This window comes from Saccopteryx leptura, chromosome 10 (assembly GCF_036850995.1).
Source record: "Saccopteryx leptura isolate mSacLep1 chromosome 10, mSacLep1_pri_phased_curated, whole genome shotgun sequence".
Lineage (NCBI taxonomy): Eukaryota > Metazoa > Chordata > Mammalia > Chiroptera > Emballonuridae > Saccopteryx > Saccopteryx leptura.
Window position 1 is genome coordinate 4,074,993 of NC_089512.1, and position 25,027 is coordinate 4,100,019.

Consider the following 25,027-nt stretch of genomic DNA (forward strand, 5'->3'; position numbering starts at 1 on the left):
CGTCAAGAGACACCCCAGCGTGTCGCATGTGTCCCCACTTCCCGAAAAGCGGCCTGAGGCTCAGAGACAACTCCTTGCATCACTCTGAGCTGTGGAACTCCAAAGAGAGGAAAGAATTCACGTTCTTTATCTTTTGCACCTTTTTGATAGGCTGAGGTTTAGAGCCAAGCACGTGAGCTCCCAGGGGAGCTGGCGTTGGTGTAGACACACCTGCTCCGACCCGACTAGGAAGGGTGCCCAGCTGTGGAGCCTCCCTGCACTGCTCCCCCCACTCCACCCGCACAGCCAACGTGGGCCCAGCTGTTCTTTTCTGAACCAGTGCTCTCCACACACACACCCAGGCGGCGTCTGTTTCCACTGACCCTGCGGGGACCTTGGTCTCGGAAGCCGAGTGGTCCATCGCTTGCTGTGCACACTGTCCCCAGACTGAAGAGGCAAACCTGAGACAAGCGTGCCTGCCTCAGGGTCCCCGGGGGTGTGGACACTGTCCCCAGACTGAAGAGGCAAACCTGAGACGAGCGTGCCTGCCCCAGGGTCCCCGGGGGTGTGGACACTGTCCCCAGACTGAAGAGGCAAACCTGAGACGAGCGTGCCTGCCTCAGGGTCCCCGGGGGTGTGGACACTGTCCCCAGACTGAAGAGGCAAACCTGAGACAAGCGTGCCTGCCTCAGGGTCCCCGGGGGTGTGGACACTGTCCCCAGACTGAAGAGGCAAACCTGAGACGAGCGTGCCTGCCTCAGGGTCTCCGGGGGTGTGGACACTGTCCCCAGACTGAAGAGGCAAACCTGAGACGAGCGTGCCTGCCCCAGGGTCCCCGGGGGTGTGGACACTGTCCCCAGACTGAAGAGGCAAACCTGAGACGAGCGTGCCTGCCCCAGGGTCTCCGGGGGTGTGGACACTGTCCCCGGACTGAAGAGGCCAGCCTGAGACCAACGTGCCTGCCCCAGGGTCACCGGGGGTGTGTGAGGAACTGAGCCGGCACTAAAGAGCTCAGGAAACAATCACTCAATAATTGCGCTGCGCTGACTCAACATCTGGCCGGCAAGGACCCTTGTCTCGTTCTCTCCAGAAGACGCCCCGGAAGCGACACCTCGACCCGTCCAAGTGCAGGCAGGTTCCTCCGTGGCAAACGCCACCCCGCAGACCTCGCCAGTCCTTAACAAACACTCGGGAGTTCTGCGTGGCTGGCGTCTCACCCCGATCGAGGAGCCACGCGGGACAGGAAGTCTCTCTTGGGCAGGTTCCCGCAAAGCCTCGGCGCCACCGCCAGGCAGCAGCCCAGCGACGCTTCCAGGCTGAAACTAGCACCGTGGACTACGCGTCCCACGGGGGACACACCAAGAGCACAGAAAGACCCTCGGAAACACGGGAGGCCCCCGCCACACGGCCCGGGGGTGCGGCGGAGGGAGGGTGGCACTCACGGGGTTCAGCGCCTCTTCGGCAGAATGGTCAGCGGTCCACCAGTCTGACGTCCACTCCCACACGTTGCCTACGATGTCGTACAAGCCGTAACCATTGGGAGGAAAGGCACCCACCTGCAAACACAGAAGGAAAGACGCTGTCGCCCTGCTCACCTTGTTCAGGGAAACTCTCTGGTGCAGAAACGCACCAAGTGCTGTAAGTATGAATGTTCACGTTCATCCTGACAGGAAAATACAATTTGGCCAAGGTAAAAAAAAAAAAAAGAAAGTGACATTTTTCAGCTGTAAGCTCTCGAGGGAATTTAGAAACCTATGGAGAGTTTATACATGTTAACGTCAGGGAAGCCAGCAGAATTGTTAATAGAGAGACTAAGAGTATCATAAGTCCAATAGTATCTGTATCTGATGGGGGGTAGAGACTTAGATCTTCGAGAACATAACAGAAGCTCCGTATCAGACCCGTCGTAAGTCTTGTCGTCAGAGCCGGGCGGGTGCTGACCACACAGTGTCGTTTCGCGCTGAGAGACCCCCGTGCCAACCCCGTCCCCTCCGCCAGCCCCCGCCCCAACCCACCACCCTCGCTCGAAGCCTCAGTCATTATCAAAACACGGAGGGGCCTTCTTTTCATAGAACAGAGAGCACGACCTCACTGTCAGGTCTGCAGCCTCTGGGTGTACACAGCCGACCTGGCAGGTTTCTCAGCAAGCAGGCACGTCCCGTTCCAAAGGCTGCCCGGTGTCCGCCACACGGGGTCGCGGGCTCTGCATCCGGGGTCACGGATACAGAGCCCGAGAGTAAAGCGGGGGGCGGGGGGGGGGGCGGAGAAAAACCTTTAACTAAACAACAGTGAACACAGCACAGCTCTTCTGTTTTACTGACTCAAAATTCTTCCAATATGTTTTTTTAAGATTTCATGTATTGATTTTACAAACAGAGGTGAAGGGGGGTGGGTGGGGAATGAGAAGTGTCAACCTATAGTGGCTTCACTTGAGCTGTTCATTGACTGCGTCCTCATATGTGCCTTGACCCGGGCAAGCCCAGGGCATCAAACTGGCACCTTCAGCGTTCCCGGTCGAGGCTCCGTCCACCGCGCCACCACGGGCCAGGCTTTTTCCAATACTTTTTAATGGAAAAGCTCAAAGAAAAATTTCATTTTTTTAATTGGAAAAAAAGTTATCTTTGGTTTGTTTGGTCTTTTCACACTTTCCCTCCCTGGAGAGGCCCAGCCGAAGGACGAGCAGGGCAGCACTCGCTTCTGCTGGGCTGCAGGTGTCGGGTGCGCCCGTGGCCCTGGCCGTGGCGTGCGGGGACCAGGAAGGCTGACCAGATCACTTCTGCTGGGCTGCAGGTGTCGGGTGCGCCCGTGGCCCTGGCCGTGGCGTGCGGGGACCAGGAAGGCTGACCAGATCACTTCTGCTGCGCTGCAGGTGTCGGGTGCGCCCGTGGCCCTGGCCGTGGCGTGCGGGGACCAGGAAGGCTGACCAGATCACTTCTGCTGGGCTGCAGGTGTCGGGTGCGCCCGTGGCCCTGGCCGTGGCGTGCGGGGACCAGGAAGGCTGACCAGGTCACTTCTGCTGGGCTGCAGGTGTCGGGTGCGCCCGTGGCCCTGGCCGTGGCGTGCGGGGACCAGGAAGGCTGACCAGATCGCTTCTGCTGGGCTGCAGGTGTCGGGTGTGCCCGTGGCCCTGGCTGTGGCGTGCGGGGACCAGGAAGGCTGACCAGATCACTTCTGCTGGGCTGGTGTCGGGTGTGCCCGTGGCCCTGGCTGTGGCGTGCGGGGACCAGGAAGGCTGACCAGATCACTTCTGCTGGGCTGCAGGTGTCGGGTGCACCCGTGGCCCTGGCTGTGGCATGCGGGGACCAGGAAGGCTGACCAGGTCACTTCTGCTGGGCTGCAGGTGTCGGGTGTGCCCGTGGCCCTGGCCGTGGCATGCGGGGACCAGGAAGGCTGACCAGGTCACTTCTGCTGGGCTGCAGGTGTCGGGTGTGCCCGTGGCCCTGGCCGTGGCGTGCGGGGACCAGGAAGGCTGACCAGGTCACTTCTGCTGGGCTGCAGGTGTCGGGTGTGCCCGTGGCCCTGGCCGTGGCGTGCGGGGACCAGGAAGGCTGACCAGGTCACTTCTGCTGGGCTGCAGGTGTCGGGTGCGCCCGTGGCCCTGGCCGTGGCGTGCGGGGACCAGGCAGCTCAGGGACGAGGAAGGCTGACCGGATGAGGACAGCAGTGAGACACCCCTCCGGCCGGGGTCAGTGCTCACTGCACTTACGCCGTGCCGCACTGGGCTCCTCCGGAAACCCACGCATGTCCAGTCAGGGCAGGGAGGAGCTCGGTGACACAGACGTCTAACAGCTCAGTGAGGCAGAAAGGAAGAGCGTGCCAGAAATAAAAGGGCCACTTCTCCAGGGCGGGAAGGGGTGAGGAGGGGAGGAGGGTGGGAAGAGAAGGAAGACCAGTGCCACAGACCCCTCTAAAAGGTGGGTGCAGGGGCGGGCGGGAAGTGGGTCAGAGCCCGGAGCTAAGGAGAGGAGGAGAGGCCACAGACACAAACCGTCCTTCTGAGAATCAGGAGGGAGCAGGAGTGAGGGCTGGAGGCGCAGGCAGGGCGGAGAGACAGCTGGCTCGGGGAAAGGGAGAGACGGCGGGCGGAGGGCCGCGGGCGCAGGCACGGGAGGGGAGAGAAGCCAGGAGGAGGCCCATCCCGGTGGAGAGCGCAGGGCTCCGGGCGTCCTGAGCGTGCCTCCCAGCCCCACCCGGCGGCGGGGAAAGGAGTCCAGCCTCTCCGGTGCCGTGAAGCCACAGGAGGAGGAAATAACAGCGTCCACTCAAGGTCCGAGCGTTGTCCCTTTACATAACCTGATGCGTAAGCAAGGTAAGATCCGGGTCACCGCCCCCAGATCTACTGTGTGGGACGTGCCACCAAGACGAACACAGACTGTACCTGCTCACCGTGGACGACGCTACCTGAACCGCCCTTCCCGGAGCCTCAGAGGCCACACGACGAGGAGCGCGGCCAGACACAGCCGCAGCCGCACCACAGCTGCCCAGCCCTGACCTGTCCTCGGGGTCACCGCCGACTGGACAGGGTGCTCAGTTTAACGTCCGACGGGAAATAGCTACGGTCACAAAACCACAGTGGGCGCTCTGTCGCTGTGGGCCCTGCGCCCAGTGCCGGCGTGGACACCCCAGGACCGGCCCGAGAGCCCGCTCTGGGGGAACCGTCCCAGCAGAGACACAGAGGGCATCAGCCTCGCGCCGAGACCGGGGGACGTCCCTGCTACGGCCGGCGGGCCTCTTCCTCTCCGGGTCCTGTCCTCAAGCTGGCTCTTTGTGGGCTCCTGTTCTGAACCGGCCTTCGGAACTCCCAGGGCGAGGTCTTCAAGTGGGTTCTGTTAAACACCTTCTGAGTGGACCTGCTCCGGACCCCCAGTCCTCCCAGAGGCCGTGTGTGCCGACTGAGACCACACGGCCACCGTCCTCGGAGGCTCCGTGCTGTGCCGACTGAGACCACACGGCCACCGTCCTCGGAGGCTCCGTGCTGTGCTGAGAACACACGGCCACCGTCCTCGGAGGCTCCGTGCTGTGCCGACTGAGACCACACGGCCACCGTCCTCGGAGGCTCCGTGCTGTGCCGACTGAGACCACACGGCCACCATCCTCGGAGGCTCCGTGCTGTGCTGAGAACACACGGCCACCGTCCTCGGAGGCTCCGTGCCGTGCCGACTGAGACCACACGGCCACCGTCCTCAGAGGCTCCGTGCTGTGCTGAGAACACACGGCCACCGTCCTCGGAGGCTCTGTGCTGTGCCGACTGAGACCACACGGCCACCGTCCTCAGAGGCTCCGTGCTGTGCTGAGAACACACGGCCACCGTCCTCGGAGGCTCCGTGCTGTGCCGACTGAGACCACACGGCCACCGTCCTCGGAGGCTCCGTGCTGTGCCGACTGAGAACACACGGCCACCGTCCTCGGAGGCTCCGTGCTGTGCCGACTGAGACCACACGGCCACCGTCCTCGGAGGCTCCGTGCTGTGCTGAGAACACACGGCCACCGTCCTCGGAGGCTCTGTGCTGTGCTGACTGAGAACACACGGCCACCGTCCTCGGAGGCTCCGTGCTGTGCTGAGACCACACGGCCACCGTCCTCGGAGGCTCCGTGCTGTGCTGAGACCACACGGCCACCGTCCTCGGAGGCTCCGTGCTGTGCTGAGACCACACGGCCACCGTCCTCGGAGGCTCCGTGCTGTGCTGAGACCACACGGCCACCGTCCTCGGAGGCTCCGTGCTGTGCTGAGGACACACGGCCACCGTCCTCGGAGGCTCTGTGCTGTGCCGACTGAGAACACACGGCCACCGTCCTCGGAGGCTCCGTGCTGTGCTGAGAACACACGGCCACCGTCCTCGGAGGCTCCGTGCTGTGCTGAGGACACACGGCCACCGTCCTCGGAGGCTCCGTGCTGTGCCGACTGAGAGCACACGGCCACCGTCCTCGGAGGCTCCGTGCTGTGCTGAGAACACACGGCCACCGTCCTCGGAGGCTCCGTGCTGTGCTGAGAACACACGGCCACCGTCCTCGGAGGCTCCGTGCTGTGCCGACTGAGAACACACGGCCACCGTCCTCGGAGGCTCCGTGCTGTGCTGAGACCACACGGCCACCGTCCTCGGAGGCTCCGTGCTGTGCTGAGAACACACGGCCACCGTCCTCGGAGGCTCCGTGCTGTGCCGACTGAGACCACACGGCCACCGTCCTCGGAGGCTCCGTGCTGTGCTGAGAACACACGGCCACCGTCCTCGGAGGCTCTGTGCTGTGCTGAGACCACACGGCCACCGTCCTCGGAGGCTCCGTGCTGTGCTGAGACCACACGGCCACCGTCCTCGGAGGCTCCGTGCTGTGCTGAGACCACACGGCCACCGTCCTCGGAGGCTCCGTGCTGTGCTGAGAACACACGGCCACCGTCCTCGGAGGCTCCGTGCTGTGCCGACTGAGAACACACGGCCACCGTCCTCGGAGGCTCCGTGCTGTGCCGACTGAGAACACACGGCCACCGTCCTCGGAGGCTCTGTGCTGACACCAGGAATTCCGGGCAGCGGGTGACGCAAAATGGTCAGAGCCGCCGCGACAGCCCTCTGGGGGTGGCGGTGTTCAGTAACCTGGTCCTGGGCTGCAGGCTGGCCGCAGCGGCCTCCTCCCAGCCCAGCCCCCGAGGGGCACCGGCCGCCGAGGCCCTCCTCGCACAGGACTGCCCAGCACGCACCGCCACAGCTGGGGACCCTGCACGCACCCAGCCCAGGTCAGTGCAGCGCAGAGTGGCTGCGCTCTCCTCGGCCGTGACCCCCTGGTGGCCGCTGTCCTGCGGGCTGCACCAGCCAGCACCCCCCCTGGGGACCCTGCACGCACCCAGCCCAGGTCAGTGCAGCGCAGAGTGGCTGCGCTCTCCTCGGCCGTGACCCCCTGGTGGCCGCTGTCCTGCAGGATGCACCAGCCAGCACCCCCCCTGGGGTCTCTGAGCGCCCTCGCCCAGGGCACAACCGAAGTTCTCGCCATCCTGCAACGCCAGTGCTGCTGACGGAGGTGCCGGGAGGCGTGGCTGGCCTTCCCCGCGGTGGAATGCGGGAAGACGCTGAGGGCGTCTGGTTCCCGGGGGCCGCGGATCGAGCATGTCCCCGAATGGATGGACATGGCGGCCGAGCACCGGCCATCCTGCAGGCGGCAGCCACCACCAGGTGGTCGGCACAGTCTCCGGCCTGTGTTCATTCCGTATAATTTCAGATAAATGCATACATCCTCTCATACACCTGTGTAAGGGCTCTACGTTCTCATGCAATCTATTTTTTACATTAATTCTGCCAAAACATAAAACTATAATGCTTTAACCGCTATAGCTCAAAATACTTATAAATTTCCAGAATGTCCTGTATGTGATAATGTACATGAGATACATATTTATTATTTATGACTTCAGTTGAACTTTTGGAATAATTTGGTCATGTTCCAAATAACGTATCCATGTTGCATTAATAAATAAATTTTGGAAGAATGTAAAACAAAAAGCACAAATATTAAAAACTGACCATGACTGAAAGCTCCTTGAAAGAAAGTTCTTCCTGGTACCGGCGCACCCAGGAACGGGCCACTTCCCCACAAGATCCCCTTCCTCGCAGTGTTAACAGAAAGCGGGCTATTTTCAGCACGGCTTCGTTAGCGCCGTTCTGCCAACCGAGGAGCCCGCACGCGCGCAGAGGGGAGTGTGCCACCCGCGTTCCGGAGAGCACTGCGGCCAGACACCCAGGACCTTCATCCACGTCCCTGCTGGGACTCTGTCTTACAAGTGTTAGCAGAGATTCAATTTAATATTTATTTAACAAGATATTCGTTGTTATCATGTTTAAAAAAAAAGATGTGACCTAAACTTGCAACAGTAAGAGGTGAATAAACTAGGGTTCATTCGAATGATAAGCTTGTCCAGCTGCTAAAAGACCACGTGTCTCTGAAGAACTGTGGAGAAGATGGAGTGTTCCTGATATTAACCAGGGAAAAACGGGATTTTCAGTCCTGTCTTCGGTCGCGGCCAGCAGCACATAAACACTGCACCGGTGCCGAGATCCCCGAAAGACCGGCAGTGGCAGACGGGGCACCGTGCTGGGTCACGTCCCAGCTGTGTGGCCCCCCACCCGGAAAAGGGGGTGACGGCCCCCAGCTCGTGGAGCTGCGACCACACTCAATGCAGCCCTCCCACGACTGGCCGAGCCCCTGCCCGCACTGAGCGCTCACCGACCACTCGCCACCCAAGCGCACGGACGGCACCCGAGAGGAGACGCACCGAATGCGCACAGGGCCTCGCCCAGAGCCCAGTACTCACGGGCGCGGTGCCTCGGAAGCCGTCCTCGCCGGTGTCTGTCACCGGGAACTCGCCTTGCCAAACGTTGGCGTAATGCTGGCCTCTGGGCTGCAGCTTGTTGCCCCAGGGGAACAGCCTGTCGGGAGAGACACAGGGGTCGGCCTCCCGCACGGGCTCCGGTGGGAGTCAGGGGCAGGGGCACAGGATAGGGGGGACACTGCCGTCTGCCGAGCGAGCCGTGTTTTCAGTTTTAAACGTGTAGAGAACAGAGCTCTGCACCGGGACGCTTTAACCTCTGCCGAGCCGGCTCGGGTCTCTCTGGGGCACGCAGGGGCCGGGCTCCCACAGCGCTGGGCGCGGGCCTCGTCGGGACGCACGGGCAGCGTGGCCGGGACATCACACTATGCTTCTCTACAAGGGCCTCGCCGTCTTAAGGAGCCTTTCCTGGAAGAAGTGGCCCGAGCACGAGTGTCCTGTTTCGGGCTCTGGAAGTGGAGAAAGGTCACTGTTCTGGGGGGGGGGGGGGGGGGGGGTGCCTGACGTAGGAAAGTGTGGGAGGCGAGGCCGCAGGCCCGGAACTGGGGGGTGCGCTGGGCCTGCAGGGAGCCCCCAACACTGCTGACCGCCTGCTGACCGGTCCTGTTGCTAAGCAACCCTGGGACCTCAGGAGAGCCCAGGACTGGGGAGCTGCGGTGTCAGGTGGACCTGGAGCCAGAGCGGCCCCCACAGGGTGAGGAGGGGCCCCCCATACCTGTCCCGCAGGCCCCCCCGGCAGCCTGGAGCCAGAGCGGCCCCCACAGGGTGAGGAGAGGCCCCGGTACCCCGGTACCTGTCCCGCAGGCCCCCCCGGCAGCTGTACTCCCACTCGGCCCCCACAGGTGAGGAGAGGCCCCCCATACCTGTCCCGCAGGCCCCCCCGGCAGCTGTACTCCCACTCGGCCTCCGTGGGCAGGCGCTTCCCGGCCCAGGCGCAGAAGGCCGCGGCGTCGTTCCAGGAGACGTGGAGCACCGGGTGGTCCAGCCTGGGGACAGTGGAGTGGGGGGTGGGGCGTGAGCTGGGACCGGGTGTGGGACCCAGCTTCAGCGAAGCACCCACAGCCCCTCAGTCACCCGTGACACTGCCATGGGCCTGGTCCCCAGCTCCAGCCCCGGGCACCCCACATCTGTCACCATGCACCCCCGGCTCCCAGAAAGGTGGCCAGTCCTCCCTCTCAGACGGACAGGAAGAACATCACTTCACTTAGTGGGCGGGCAGCCCTCGGGGGGTTCCACTTGGACAGTGGGGGTGGAGGCGCCCTTGCTTCCCCTTTAAGGAAGGGGTGCTCCCGACTCTGGGGTGCGTCAGCCCCTTCGGTTCCTGCAGCTACGGACCCCCCAGGGTAAGCGCGGCAGAGGCATGAGGCCCCGCCCTCCCGGCCACTGGGCCCCTCCTACGGGCCGGGCCGTGTGCACCCTGGAGCCCCTGCGAGTGGGCTGGGACTCCACCCCCCAGTCCCGCTGCTCCCCCACCCCCCACAGCTGTCGGCCCTGACGAGTTTTCTGCACGCCAAGCCGTCTCAGCGTCTGGTCCAGAGGACCCGCCTGTGGCACTGGCTCCAACTGCGTCTGCCCTACAGATGGGCCGCTGACCCGCCTCACTCTAGGAGGGTCCAAGTCTTTCCTCTTCCTAAGTGTGGAGGGGGGGGCAGGCGGTTTGAGGAGAAGGGGACACGGGCACAGAGCCAGCACCAGGCAGCTTCAATTCCCTGTCCCTCTCCCTCAAGTGGGCTACGCGTTCCTGGTCGACTCCTTACACACCCCTGAACCCCTACAGTAACGGACCATGGCGTGACTCTCCCGACAAAGGGTCCCCGACTGCCGGGTGGTGCCAGTCATGACACGGAACTGACTAGAGGTGGAGGAGGGCCCAGGGGACACAGCGGTGGACAGAGCGTCCCCCCAGGTTTCCCTCCTTCCTCTTTCTCTTCTATGTTAAACTCGAGGAAGATGTTAACTGGGTGCCAAGAGGCCCGGTCTCCCTGAAATGATCCAGGGTCCTGTGTGCCCGCACCTCCCAGGACCGCGTCCACGGCAGAGGCCACCGCCTCCGGCTCTGAAGTGTCCTGCCACTTCTCACGGGGCTCTGGCCCTCCCTCCAGCGGAGCCCACGTGTGCCCAGCGCCCTGACAAGGAGGCCACTGACCAGGAGTGTCGTCAACAGTAGAGGCTCCCAGTCCCCCCTGAAGTGGGTTAGGAGAGGGTCTTCCTGGCCTGCCGAGACGCTGAGCGCTGCCCCAGCTGCCCTCCCCTCCCAGGCTCACGTGCCAGTCCACTTCTGCCTGAGATGACTGTGCCCCCACCCCTGGCAACGTGCTGACCGACTTGCCACCCCGTGGACTTCGGGTCAGACAGCAGCTTCCAGGGGCGTCTGCCCAGCACTGGAGGCGGCAGGAGCAAGACCTGGGCGCCCGCCGTGGCCCCCGGCCACACACACGGCCGCTCTGCAGACGGTCTTCCTGCTGACCCGCCAGGGCCCCGGCCACACACACGGCCGCCCTGCAGACGGTCTTCCTGCTGACCCGCCGGGGCCCCGGCCACACACACGGCCGCCCTGCAGACGGTCTTCCTGCTGACCCGCCGTGGCCCCCAGCCACATACACGGCTGCCCTGCAGACGGTCTTCCTGCTGACCCGCCGGGGCCCTGGCCACACACACGGCCGCCCTGCAGACGGTCTTCCTGCTGACCCGCCGGGGCCCCGGCCACATACACGGCCGCCCTGCAGACGGTCTTCCTGCTGACCCGCCGGGGCCCCGGCCACATACACGGCCGCCCTGCAGACGGTCTTCCTGCTGACCCGCCGGGGCCCCGGCCACACACACGGCCACCCTGCAGACGGTCTTCCTGCTGGCCCACTCCTGGGAGGAGCCCACAGACAGGCTGCACAGTCGTGAGACCGGTCACTGGCCCGTCACAGTGGAAAAGGTCCGGCAAGAGGCGACTTTGTGACAGGGCAGGTGAGGAAGGAGAGGCCACTGCCCGAGGGCCTTCTGCGAGCTGGGTGTGGAGTCCGGTCTCCGTGTAAATGTTTTGTTTTGTTTTCTCGGGCCAGCAGAGGGCGCCCCTCGCCCGGGGCGGAGGAGGCTGTCCACCGCGCTCCTTCCCACCAGCACGCATCCACATATTTTGGTACAAAACACGTCACCTGGGGAGAGAGCCACCAGCCTCACCTGTGCTGGACAGTCGAGTCGGGCCCTTCTGGGTGTCGCCAGCTAGCGCCTTTGACCGGAAGCCACCAGGGAGCAGCTGCCACCTGCAAGCAGCCCAGAACAGATGCGGGTCAGGGACGCGACTCCAGGAAACGCCGGCTCAGGGCGCAGCCAGCTGCCCCTCACTGTCTCCGCGTCGGCACACAGGTTCCTCGGCCGGAACGTCGAGGACAAAGATGTCTGTGTACGTAAATCTTTAACTAAAAAGCAGTATTTCATATCATAAAGCACCACTGTGACCAAACAAAAATGTTGACAAATGGTCTAAGTTTTCACAGGCATCCCCAAACTACGGTCCGCAGGCCCCATGCAGCCTCCTGAGGCCATTTATCCGGCCCCCTGCAGCATTTCCAGAAGGAGCGCCTCTTTCATTGGTGGTGAGAGGAGCACTGTATGTGGCGGCCCTCCAACGGTCTGAGGGACAGTGAACTGGACCCCTGTGTAAAAAGTTTGGGGACCCCTGTTTTAGAAGATGCCCTGCTCAACAGTCCTCTGTGTCTAACCGGTGAGGAGGGACAGGTCATGCTGCCCTAGTGACACCGCGGGGGAGCAGAGCCACCCTGACGAGCAGCGCTGGGCTGAAGGCCAAGCAAGGTGGGCTGGGATCTGGCTGAGGCACAGGGACAAGGTGGGGTGGGGTTCAGTGTCAGCTCCGCGCTCGCTGTCTGGCCCTGAGAGTCCCCGCGAGCGGGCGGGGGGCAGCCTCTGCCTCACAACCTCAGGAGACAAGGAGACAGAGGTCAAGTCGACAGCACTGGGAAGCGCTGGCCCATTGATCCCAGGACCTGGCCCCCTTCCTCTGGGACTCTGTGAACCCAAATCATGTAGCAAGTGTCCCCATTTAGTGTCTGGTGATGAACGAGGCTATGAAGCCAAAGCCTTGAGTCGTGGCTCTGCCGCTCACAGTGACCCCTAGCAACCCAGTGACCATCTCCAAGCCTGTTTCCTTGTTTGTAGAGAGAGAGCTCAATAGTGCCCAGCTCATGGGTCATAAGGCGGACATTTAACGAGCCCAAAGGACTTTCAAGGAAGCCTAGCCCTGGGGGAGCCCTTGGGGCAGGACCGGGTCCCAGCGATGGCCTCACGACAGGTGGACAGAAGGAGACCCCAGAACACCAGCGTTGTCACAGTGCTCCCACTAACGAAAGGGCAGAGGTTTGCGAGGGAGTCCTCCAAGGTCAACTGCAGCCGGCTCAGGGTGTCCCCAGGGCCGTCGCATGCACCTCGACGGATGGACGAGGGACAGGGCGGGGTGTGACCCCACGACCAAGTTCAGCAATCACTAAACCACCAGACCGGTTCTTGCCCCTTCCCCACACCAGCACAGCCGCGTGGTCATGGTGCTCTGCCCACGCTTTGACGGGAAAGCCAGGTTTTTCTACTTGTCGACAAAAGCTGTGCGTCCTCAGAGGACAGGACTGCAAGAACCTCTATGGGCCAGAGAGCAGAGGGGGGGCACGGCTTCTGAGCAGTCCACCTGCGAGGCTGCGGAAACACGACCCTGGGCGCTCTCCCAACGGGACCGCTGACGCCCAGGCGCCAGGGAGAGGTCGCTCACCCCTACCCAGGGGGCACGCGCACAGGGCGCCCGGCCACCCGCCTGTTCCGTCCTCTTCAGATCACTCACCCAGCTCTGATAGGACACAGGCCACCAGAGGTTCTGTTTCTTAAATTAAAAGGAAAAGAAAAAACTGAAGGAGACAAATCTGGCACAATGTTCACCTTTGTTAGATGTGGGTGGTCGAAACTGGAATGCCTGTTTTTCTTGTATCTTGTGTGTTTTGAAGTATTTCATCTTTAGCAATGTAGAAGGAAACCTGGTTTATTTCTCTGCTCTACTGATGGGCATTTGGGGAATTTCCAGTCTGGGCTCCCATGACCATTCCCGGAGCTCGTGACTCCCGGTAAATGCACACCCGTTTCTGTGGGGGCACACCGTGGAGGCACTGCTGGGTCTTGGGGACATGTGTGACAGCGTGAGCAGAGCGCCAAGCTCAGCCTCCAGAGCAGAAGTCCTCCGAGGTCCCACCCGTGTTCGCGGGGAAGCATCTGCTGGGGCGCTGCCCAGTGGCCTCAGCCTGTTCCCCTCCCCCTCCTTCCTTCCGTGCACCCGGGCACTGACTGAGCACCCGCTATCTGCCGGGCACAGAGCCCAGTTCCTAAAAGGACCATCCGTTCCCAGCAGTCCGATATTCCGGACTGAACAGAACATCGATAGTTTTTAAACTAGTTTACATAGTTACCACACACGATTAACTGCACAAAGCAAGTACCAAGTACGAGCCTAGTCACCTTGTTTCCCCATCGCTGGGACAGGTGCCCTCACGCAGCTCGGGCCTGGTTCCACTTGGTCCCCCACCATGCCCCACTTTCTCCCACGGGGACAGCTCCTCGTGTCCGGGGGCCCGTCCTGGCTCAGGTCTCTCATGTTCCCTCCGCAGCCTGGCCACACGTCCCGGGAGGACCACACGCCACACGCCCCGGGAGGAGCACACGCCCCGGGAGGAGCACACGCCCCGGGAGGAGCACACGCCCCGGGAGGACCTCACGCCCCGGGAGGAGCACACGCCCCGGGAGGACCTCACGCCCCGGGAGGAGCACACGCCCAGGGAGGAGCACACGCCCTGGGAGGAGCACGCGCCCCGGGAGGAGCACGCGCCCCGGGAGGAGCACGCGCTCCGGGAGGAGCACACGCCCCGGGAGGGAGGATCACATGCCCCGGGAGGAGCACACGCCCCGGGAGGAGCACACGCCCCAGGATCACACGCCCCGGGATCACACGCCCCGGGAGGAGCACACGCCCAGGGAGGAGCACACGCCCCGGGAGGAGCACACGCCCCGGGATCACACGCCCCGGGAGGAGCACACGCCCCGGGAGGAGCACACGCCCCAGGATCACACGCCCAGGGAGGAGCACGCCCCCCGGGAGGAGCACACGCCCCAGGAGGACCTCGCGCCCCGGGAGGAGCACACGTCCCGGGAGGAGCACGCGCCCCGGAGGAGCACGCGCCCCGGGAGGAGCACGCTGTGCTGGCCCGACCGACGGCAGCTCCACCGGCAGAGGCCTTCCTTGCCATTCACCACTGTCAGCTGCACGTGTGTAAAACTTGTTCTTGAACTTCTGGTCGTGTCGTGAAAAGAATGCTATTGCCCCACCTTTAGGAACGTATCAACGCCTTCTGAGAGTCCCGTGTGGGCCAGTTAATCCAGGCCCTGCTGTGAATGCTGACGTGTCCACCCCTTTCCTCTGCCGGGGCGCCCAGGTGTGCAGGACCAGCAGCCGTGGAGCGGCCTGGCACCTGGGGCGGGGGGGGGGGGTGCTCACCCGCACATGCTCTGTTCAATGGAGACACTTCCAGAATGACATCATCCCCTTATATCCAAGGGGAAGGGACTTTATGGACCTATTTCTAGTCAACCATCTCCATAGCAACTACCTTGAAACAGCTGCAGCAGACAGCCTAGGGCCAATGTCAGGTAAACGGGATCTGCATGAGCCCTGGTGTCCCCTGGAAGGAGACCGAGCAAGCCAAGAGGACAGTCCCCAGCCCTCCGTGGGCCCACACACAATAAAGAAAGGCGGACCACAGCAAGGTGCCTTCGTTCGTGCCAGAGGCCAGAAGCGGTGCTTCTCCCGCGGGGGGTCCCGCCGGCCCAGGCGGGGACGGGGAACTGCGCGCAATGACGCGCTTCCAAGTATGAGACCAAGGTCACAGCTCCACAGCCTTCTCTCGAGAGCCAGATGCGCTTAGACAGGCAAACTACTGACAAGAGGGCGTTTCCTGAGACGTGGTGTAAACACGACAGTGGCCCCAGGGAGAGGGACCCCAGGCAGAAACCCCAGGGAGAGACCCCAATCAGAGACCCCAGGGAGAGGGACCCCAGGCAGAGACCCAGGCAGAGGCCCCTCGGAAAGCTGCCCGGGGGACGGTCCAGCTGGCACCGGTGGCGAGGAGAGAGGGCAGAGTGCTCTGATCCGTGCCACAAATGAAACTGGAGGAGCACGGAGCCACTGAAGGGACCGCACGGAGCAGAAGGCAGTCGGTGACACTCTGTTCAGCACCCAACCCGAGTGTAAACAGTAGACAACCAGGCTTAAAAAGGGAGTGAGACAAACTCATCTTGAAAACAGTCAGTCTGACAGCTTACTTCAAATTAACCCAACGCAGGTGCTTTGACTACGGAATAGAATGCGTGAGAGAAAAACACATGCTTTCTTAGACACAGCACAAATATTTATAAAACTTCTGGCAAGTGAAAGGTTTCAGTTCTTTCTGCTTCAGTTCTGAGTGAAATTCCTCCCACTGGACCACAATGCATCCCGAGGGCACGGGACAGGGGAATACGGGTTCCACCCTAGAGAGGACGGAGACCCCAGGGAGAGGGACCCCACGCAGAGACCCCAGGGAGAGACCCAGACAGAGACCCCAGGCAGAGACCCCAGGGAGAGACCCCAGCAGAGACCCCAGACAGAAACCCCAGGCAGAGACCCCAGGAAGAGACCCCAGGGAGAGGGACCCCAGGGAGAGACCCCAGGCAGAGACCCCAGGGAGAGACCCCAGGGAGAGGGACCCCAGGCAGAGACCCCAGGGAGAGACCCCAGGGAGAGGGACCCCAGGGAGAAGGACCCCAGGGAGAGAACCCCAGGGAGAGGGACCCCAGGCAGAGACCCCAGGGAGAGACCTCAGGGAGAGACCCCAGGGAGAGAACCAGGCAGAGACCCCAGGGAGAGACCCCAGGGAGAGACCCCAGCAGAGACCCCAGACAGAAACCCCAGGGAGAGACCCCAGGTAGAGACCCCAGGCAGAGACCCCAGGGAGAGACCCCAGGCAGAAACCCCAGGGAGAGACCCCAGGGAGAGGGACCCCAGGCAGAGACCCCAGGGAGAGACCCCAGCAGAGACCCCAGACAGAAACCCCAGGGAGAGACCCCAGGCAGAAACCCCAGGGAGAGACCCCAGGGAGAGGCCCTAGGGAGAGACCCAGGCAGAGCCCCATGTCACCCACCTGCTGCTCCTCCCACCCAGCCCAACCTGCAAGTCCCCCTTGGCCACCACTCCCTCATCACTGGTCACACTGGCTCCTGCTCCTCAGTTAGGTCTCAGCTCAGATGTCACTTCCTCCAAGAAGTCCTCCCAGACCCCACAAATAAAAGAACAAAACAGCCCCAAGCTCAGTACGCTCGATCACCTTCTACCCATCACTCTGCTGTTTTACTCCCAGGCCGTGGGCACGCTCCGGTGTAAGTAGGTGCTCTTGTTCCAGCGTCTCCACGGGAACGAGCCCCTCAGTGAGGGACAGGACTTCCATCCCTCACGGAGGGACACAGATCCCTGCTGTGTCCGCGGCAGACAGCACTGCCCGGCCCAAAGCATTCTGGGTAAGCATCTCTTTAATGAATAATGCACCTGTTCCTGAGGTTTCCTTGGTTCCCAAACCCCTTCCCACCCTGGTAACCCTCTGCTGGATAAATGCCAACTGCAGATACAGTCTTTGAGCGGGGTCTCCTTTTGTAGAGAGAGTCGGCCTGGCTTGTGGGAGTCACACAGGGTCTGTGGTGGGAAAGGCACTTGGGGACTGAAGGTGCCCTCAGCTCAGCCTGGTGCCGAGGCTGCCCCCTCCCCTGGGGCGTGGCAGCCGCCTCCGCCTCCACCAGAGGAAGGCTTTCTGCCAGATGAAATGTCCCATCCATTCTAAATGATCACTTCTGCATGCGTTTCTCTTACAGCTGGACGCTCCCTGGGTATGACTCCCTATTCCATGGTCCACCTCTGTCTCCCTGCAGAGGTTCCCGATGCAAACGCCAACATTTGCGGGTGGGGTATGTCGGAACCATCTTCTTTCTTAATCCAAGTCAGACCTCAAACGACCCAGGACTCGAGAAGGAACGCCAGGACTCCCTGAACAGATATTTCACGTCTGAGCCTCTGGGGCCCACACACCTGCGCACAGTCTGATCAGCGCCTGGCTCTGGAGCAGGTGGAACCGTGCGCCCTGATGTCCACCCTATCGGCTTCCCCCCTCCAACGTTATCAGCTCTGCTTCCTGGGCCACACGCGGACTCTTAGGTTGGGCGGACAACTGCCCTTTTCAGAAGCAGACACAAAACACGGTTGTGTGACCGTGTTCCCATCTTATCTTCTCCAATCAGCCAGCCCTGGGCCGCCCTCCCTCGTAACTCACCCGCTGTGAAGCCACCTCAACCCCCAAGGCCAGGCCAGTGTCCTCCTGCCAAGGAGAAGCCGACTTTCCACCCGGAGACGGGTCACACCAGGTCTGAGCCCTGCAGCTGTCAAAGCCAAAACGCTCCAGCCAATGCTACCCAATGGCATGCTTTCATTTCTTGACAAATGTTTACTAAGTGATCTTTAAGTGACAGTTCCTCTGCTGGGGACACAGTGGCAAATGCCATGGATGCCCGCCTGCCACCCCCCTGCGTGGAGCAGAGACCCGGCACAGACACCTGCACAAGTAACTGTGACGTCAGTCCATGAAGGGAAGGCACGAGAAGCCGTAAGAACAGACAGATGGGGTCGTCTAAGTCTGGAGTGTGGGGCAACAGAAAGACATGTCAAAGGGACTTCCCAGAGCGAGCTGCTGAGCCCTGGCCACACGCCGTGCGGGGTGGTGGGCGGAGGGCTGGGACAGAGCAGGCCTCGGCCAGATGCTCCGCCTCAGATGGTCCTGAGAGGGGTCCCCCCTCCCCTGCAGGTCCCCCCTCCCCTGCAGGTCCCCCTCCCCCGCAGGTCCCCCCTCCTCCCTCCCCCCTGCAGGGTCCCCTCCCCCCTGCAGGTCCCCCCTCCCCTGCAGGTCCCCTCCCCTGCAGGTACCCCCTCCCCCCTCCCCTGCAGGTACCCCCTCCCCTGCAGGTCCCCCCTCCTCCCTCCCCCCTGCAGGGTCCCCTCCCCCCTGCAGGTCCCCCCTCCCCTGCAGGTCCCCCCTCCCCCCTCCCCTGCAGGTCCCCCTCCCCTGCAGGTACCCCCTCCCCTGCAGGTCCCCCCTCCTCCCTCCCCCCTGCAGGGTCCCCTCCCCCCTGCAGGTCCCCCCTCCCCTGCAGGTACCCCTCTCTCCTGCAGGGTCCCCTCCCCCCTGCAGGTCCCCCCTCCCCAGCAGGTCTCCCCTCCCCTGCAGGTCCCCCTCCCCCTGCAGGTCCCCCCTCCCCTGCAGGTCCCCCTCCCCTGCAGGTCCCCCCTCCCCTGCAGGTCCCCCCCCCTGCAGGTCCCCCTCCCCCCTGCAGGTCCCCCTCCCCCCTGCAGGTCCCCCCTCCCCAGCAGGTCTCCCCTCCCCTGCAGGTCCCCCTCCCCTGCAGGTCCCCCCTCCCCTGCAGGGTTCCCGTAGGGCCTCCTCCTTGCCCAGGCCGCCCTGACCAGCCGACCAGCCGACAGGCCCGCTTCCCAGGATCCCCCACTCCTCGCGGGCACTCCCACCCCGCCCGCCCACTTCTTCCTCCCGCTGGTCCCAGCTGTCCCTCACACTGACGTGGACACACCAGGATGCCACAGGCATCATACACTCTCACTTTTTAATAATTTTTAAATGGATAATATGTGTTTTCATTTCTTTCTCTAACATATTTGATATAAAATATGCATAAGCCTGACCTGTGCTGGCGCAGTGGATAGAGCATTGACCTGGAACGCTGAGGTTGCCAGTTCGAAACCCTGGACTTGCTTGGTCAAGGCACATGTGGGAGTTGATGCTTCCTGCTGCTCCTCCCCTTCTCTCTCCTTCCCCTCACGAAAAAAGTAAATAAAAAATTTTAAAATAAAAGAAAATACTCATAAATTGGTTTAAAAAATGCACCTAATTTGGGGTCGGGGTCAGCGTCTGTGCACTCCCGAACCCTGAGCAGGAACGGCCAGCGAGGGTCTCCCCGCCCATGTCCACAGGGGCAGCACGCACCTGCAAGACGGTAGCATGTCTGCTGCTTCGCTAACAAAGAGACCACGTTTTAGGCCACAGAGCAAATGTCCAGAGGGAGCTAGACTCACTTCCATCCCCAGAAGTGAAGAACAGACCCCCCGATGGAAGGCAGACATCACGGAGCCATGGACCCAACCAGAGAGCCCCTCAGAAGCTACACAGCTGCAGGGACCCTTGACCACCAGTGTCCACGGCAGCACAGGTCACCTCACCCAAAACGGCCGTCAGCTGTGAAGCCACCAGGGCCAGCGTGTGCCCGATGACAGGTGAGGGGACAGCCCGAACGCGGCACGCAGAGACCGTGGAGCGCTGTGCAGCCTCAGAGAGGAACGCGGCTCTGACACAGGCTCCAACATGAAACTAACGTGAAGACACATGCTCCGTGACACACACCAGACACGAAGGGCAGACAGTGGAGGACTCCGCTCCTGCCGGCACCTCAGATAAACTGATGTGTCAGCTGCCAGGGGCGGGGGGGAGGGAGAACGGGGAGTCGGCGTGTGACGGGGACAGTTTCTGTCTGGGTGGGAGCACGTGTCGCAGATGCAAGGTGGTGACGGCCGCGCAGCACGGGGAACGCACTCCATGTCGACGAGTCGTACGTGAACGGCGATTCAATTTTAGGTTGCGTGTGTACCTTACCGCTCCCGCCAGACAAACATACCCACCACTGAGCTAGTCTTCCAGCCGAGGACCCTGAGGTCATCTAAGAGGATCTAGTCCACAACAGCAAATCCTGTAAAACACCACTGTCACTCGGCAGAGGGCGTCACCAGCCCCTACAGTGGGCCACGGTAGAGCCAGGGGGAGGTAGCTCAGTTTCCAACTGGCACAGAGAGAGACAGTGCAGGGGAAGGAACCAGGGCTGTGACATTTGCCGAAAGGGAGTTTATGTGCTGGGCACGGTGCCAGGTGGCTGTGTGCATGCCGCACGTGGTCTTCACAACACTACACCCCCGTGAGGACTGGGTTACACAAGCAAAATGCAAGGTACACGACGCAGAGAAGGGCGGTGGCGTGGGCCGGCGGGCCCGGGGCACAGGCAGAGCTGCAGCACCAGCGCCGGCGGCGGCAGCACCGGGCTCGGGGGCTCAGCCGACCCCGCTGATCCAGCTGGCTGCGTTAAAAAAACAAAATAAAATAAAGACAGAAACACACAAAGGCACCATTCTCCAGAGAATTCTAACAGGATCAGAGGCTCTGTCCTGCAGGGAAGAGAAGGAGCAGGTGCCGACCCCGGATGACCCAGTGCTGGAATCATCAGATCAGGACTTTAAAGCCACTATTTTAACCACCGGCTACGAGGCAAAGCTGAGAGAGACAGGAGTCCTCAGCACAGAAACACGAGCTGATTTTAAAAAGAAAATCTGAGGACCACAAAATACAATATCCAAAATAAAAATTCACTAGATAGGCTCAAGAGCAGAATGAAAATAAGAGAGAAAGTGGGAACTTAGAGACACAGCAACAAAAAGTAGACAATGTGAAGGACAGAGAGGAAAAACAACTTCAAAACAACAAGCAGAGCCTTAGGGGCCTCCAGCATAACATGTAGCACTCACGCACTAGAGTCCCGGAAAGAAAGGAGAGGTCGGTGTTGAGGGGGCCAGGGGGAGGGGGGATGGCGGCAACCCCGGAACAATAATCTCAGAGTAAACAGTGTCCAAATGCATCACAATCAAATGCAAAAGATGAAAGATTTTTTTTTTTTAATCTTGAAAGAAACCAGTGGCCCTGGCCAGTTGGCTCAGTGGTAGAGTGTCAGCCCAGCATGTGGAAGTCCTGGGTCCGACTTCCAGTCAGAACACACAAGAGAAGCACCCATCTGCTTCTCCATCATGCCCCCTCTCCCTTCTCTCTCTCCTTCTCTCTCTCTCTCCTTCTCTCTCTCTCTCTCTCTCTCTCTCTCTCTCTCTCTCCTCCCGCAGCCATGGCCTCCGACTCAGGTGCTGAAACAGCTCGATTGCCAAGCAACGGAGCAACAGCCCAGGTGCGCAGAGCATCACCCCCTAGTGGGCTTGCTGGGTGGATCCTGGTTGGGTTCCTGTGGGGAGTCTGTCTCTGCTTCCCCTCCTCTCACTAAATAAAAAATAAAGAAACCAGAAAAAAATGACAAGACACATGGGAGAGGAGAGTGATTCAAATGAACCCACGTGACCAGAAAAGAGCACAAGGACGCGGGAAAGGGATGAAAGCCGAGAACTGTCAACACAGAACCGTCGCCCTGTCTCTGGGGCGAACATCTCCCGAGAACCTGCCGACACAAAGACTGAGAGAATCATCAGCCGAAGACCTGCTCTAGGGAAAGTTTTTAGCCGGAGGGGAAGTGATCCCCGAGGGAAGCAAGGCACCTTAGGAATGAAGAGATAGCAGCAGAAATGGGTTAGGTAAAATGTAACAAATCCATCTTCATTGTTACATTTTTTTTAAATGTATACATGGACAAGCAAAAATTGTAACACGGTCTTGGGTTTTCTGCTGTTTGTAGACATACTATATAGAAGGACTTCAGCACCGGAGAAAAGAGAAAGGAACCTATGGGGTTATAAAGTATCTATATTTACTTGATGTGTTAAGATGTTAACTCTATAGTAAACTGTATGTTTGTAGCAGCGCAAGTACATACAGTATAAATATACTTTATATAAACATATATAAACTATGAAACCTGTGGAAAACTAAAGGGATCCCTTGGAAAGAAATCTGTAGACTTTTAATTTTATGCTTCCATTAAAAAAGACTCAAAAATGTTAAACTAAGTATCCAACTTAAGGAGGCACAAAAGAAGCAAAGAAGGTAAGTGACTCTCCCCCAACCAGCCAGCAGAGACGAGATTCAAAACCAGGTCTCTCTGACTCAAAGGCTGTAACCTTCTCCTTACGACTTCTCCGGAGGGCGGGGGAGCCCCAAAACCAGCTTGAGAAAGTCTTGCAGGTGGCGTACAATAAGAAACATCTCAAGGCTGAACTGAGGTTGCTCAGGGAAACGGTGGTTAAGCTACCAGAAAAGTAAAAGGTCTAACATTCAAAATGATGCCAACCAATTTGTGCACTGGGCACACGTTTTGAGTTATTTTAATTTTCCTGTGTACTGGACCTTGCCTTTCTGAACACTTTCTGGCTTGGCTTCCACTGTGGTTAACTCACTAATGCTTTTCTAAAAATTAGTTCGGGGGTGTGACCTCAGCGTCCTGCTGGGCCTCATGGCCTTTCTGGGCAGTGAATGGGATGGCATCCTTGCCTGCGAGCTCCTTCTAGCTGGGAGGCTTCGTCCCCTTGTGATTACCCCACAGAGGGTCTGGCGACTTTAAGCCTTTCCTCATCCCGGCCCCAGCATCGCCCAAATAACAAAGCGCCCAGCACTATCTGGGCAGGTATCAGTGCCTGGGAATTGTTTTTTACTTTATATTTATTTTATTACTATTTCTTTTTCTTATTTTCCAAGTGAGAGGGGAGACAGAGAGACAGACTCCCGCATGCACCCTGACTGGGATCCACCTGGTAAGCTCTGCCCATCTGGGGTCATCTTGCAACCACGCTATTTTTAGCACCTGAGGCAGAGGCTTCACAGAGCCATCCTCAGCATCCAGGGCTGATGCACTCAAAACCTGAGCCATGGCTGCAGAAGGGGAAGAGAGAGAAAGGAGAGGGGTTTGGGGTGGAGAAGTAGATGGGCGCTTCTCCTGTGTGCCCTCACCAGGAATTGAACCTGGGACTTCCACATGCCAGGCCGACACTCTACCACTGAGCAAGCCAGACAGAGCCTGTTTCTGACTTTTAAAAAGAAGAAAATGCCCTGGTAATTCTGATTTCTCAATGAAACTCACTTTCAGCTGAAAAGAACTTTTCAAAAAGTTTACCCTCCTCTCTGTTACCAAGAACACCTAGTCAGGGATTTGTTTTAACAATTTAGAAAATGCCAAACCACAAACCAAGAGATAATCGTTTTTTGGGCTCCCACCAAGACTGACCGTTTTGTCTCGAGGACACGCCTCCAGTCAGTGATTTATGAGCTAGAGTAATAACAATTATAAAAATGAAGCATGTCTTTTTAGACATGAAGTACTTTAAATACTATCACTTCAGCAACAGAAGGTAAAATATCCTAAAACAAACACACACAACAAAAAGTCTGGCTTTGACCCTCTCTCGAAATTAATATCTATACCTTGTAAGACCCTTGTTTCAAAGTGAGCACCCAAATATGTACTAATCACAACTCAGTGCAGTTCAGCAGGCCTGTGTGCTCTGTTTTAAACCACTAAAGCCCGCCAGTTTCAGCTATTTTCACGAGCAAACCCTACAACCCAGCTCAAGGTTAAGAAGACTAAATGGTAAAACTCTTAACCAAGTGAGTACAGAGAGAACATAATAAAGCCACCCACGACAACCCACAGCAAGCATCAGACTCGGTGGTGGAAAGCTGGAAGCTCTTCTCCTAAGGTTGGGGACAGGTCAAGGACACCCACTCTCACCGCTTCCGCTCAGCACAGCACTGGGAGTCCCAGCCCCAGCCACCAGACAGGAAAAATAAATAAAGGGCATCCAAATTGGAAAGGAAGAAATACAACCATCGCTATTTGCAGATGACATGATACTATATATAGAAAACACTAAGATTCCACCAAAATAAACACAACACACACACACACACACACATTAGAATAAATCAATGCAGCAAAATTTCAGGATACAAAAATCATCATACAGAAATTTGTTGTATTTCTATACCCCAATAACAATCAGGATAAATTAAGAAAACAGTATCACTTACAATTGTAGAATAAACTTAACCAAAAAGGTAAAAGGTCTGTATTTTGAAAACTGTAAGACACAAAAGAAGTAAATTTACGGGACACAACTAAATGGAAGGATTAGAAGAACAAAATGTAAGAATTAACATTGTTAGCCTGACCTGTGGTGGTGCAGTGGATAAAGCGTCGACCTGGAAATGCTGAGGTCGCCGGTTCGAAACCCTGGGCTTGCCTGGTCAAGGCACATATGGGAGTTGATGCTTCCAGCTCCTCCCCTACTTCTCTCTCTCTGTCTTTCCTCTCTCTCTCTCCCTCTCTCTGTCTCTCCCTCTCCTCTCTAAAATGAATAATTTTTTTTTAATTTCTTAAAAAAAAAAAAGAATTACCATTGTTAAAATATACTTCCTGCCTAAAGCAACCTGCAGATTCAATACAATCATTAACATACCAATGGCATTCTTCTCTGCACTAGAAAAACTAACCCTAAAATTTACACAGAATCACAAAACATTCTGAATAGCCAAAGAAATCTTGCACAAAGAACAAAGTGGGAGGTACCACAGGCCCTGTCATCAAACTATACTACAAAGTTACAATAATCAAGATGGTATGGTACTAGGAAAAAAACAGATACATAGATCAATGGAATAAAATAAGGAGTCCAGAAATAAGCCCTCGCCAAATAAAGAGTCCAGAAATAAGCCCTCACCGATATGGTCAATTAATCAACAGCAAAGTAGGCAAGACTAGATGGTGGGGTGGAGACTGTTTCTTCCATAAATGGTGTTAGGAAAACTGAACAGTTACACGTGAAAAAGAAAGAAAGAAATAAAGAAAGAAAAGAAAGAAAAG

At 59.1% G+C, this 25,027-nt stretch overlaps 1 protein-coding gene across 1 annotated transcript in view; it reads right to left on the minus strand.

Annotated features, from left to right (window-relative positions):
- The window catches only part of SUMF1 (sulfatase modifying factor 1), a 52,932-nt gene that overhangs the window by 16,999 nt on the left and 10,906 nt on the right, over positions 1-25,027 (minus strand). Inside the window, exons 4-7 of the mRNA XM_066351286.1 lie at positions 11,462-11,544; positions 9,154-9,276; positions 8,276-8,390; positions 1,422-1,535 (exon numbers count right to left, since the gene is read on the minus strand). Of these exons, the coding sequence (XP_066207383.1) occupies positions 1,422-1,535; positions 8,276-8,390; positions 9,154-9,276; positions 11,462-11,544 (435 nt within the window). The remainder of the gene's footprint in view (positions 1-1,421; positions 1,536-8,275; positions 8,391-9,153; positions 9,277-11,461; positions 11,545-25,027) is intronic.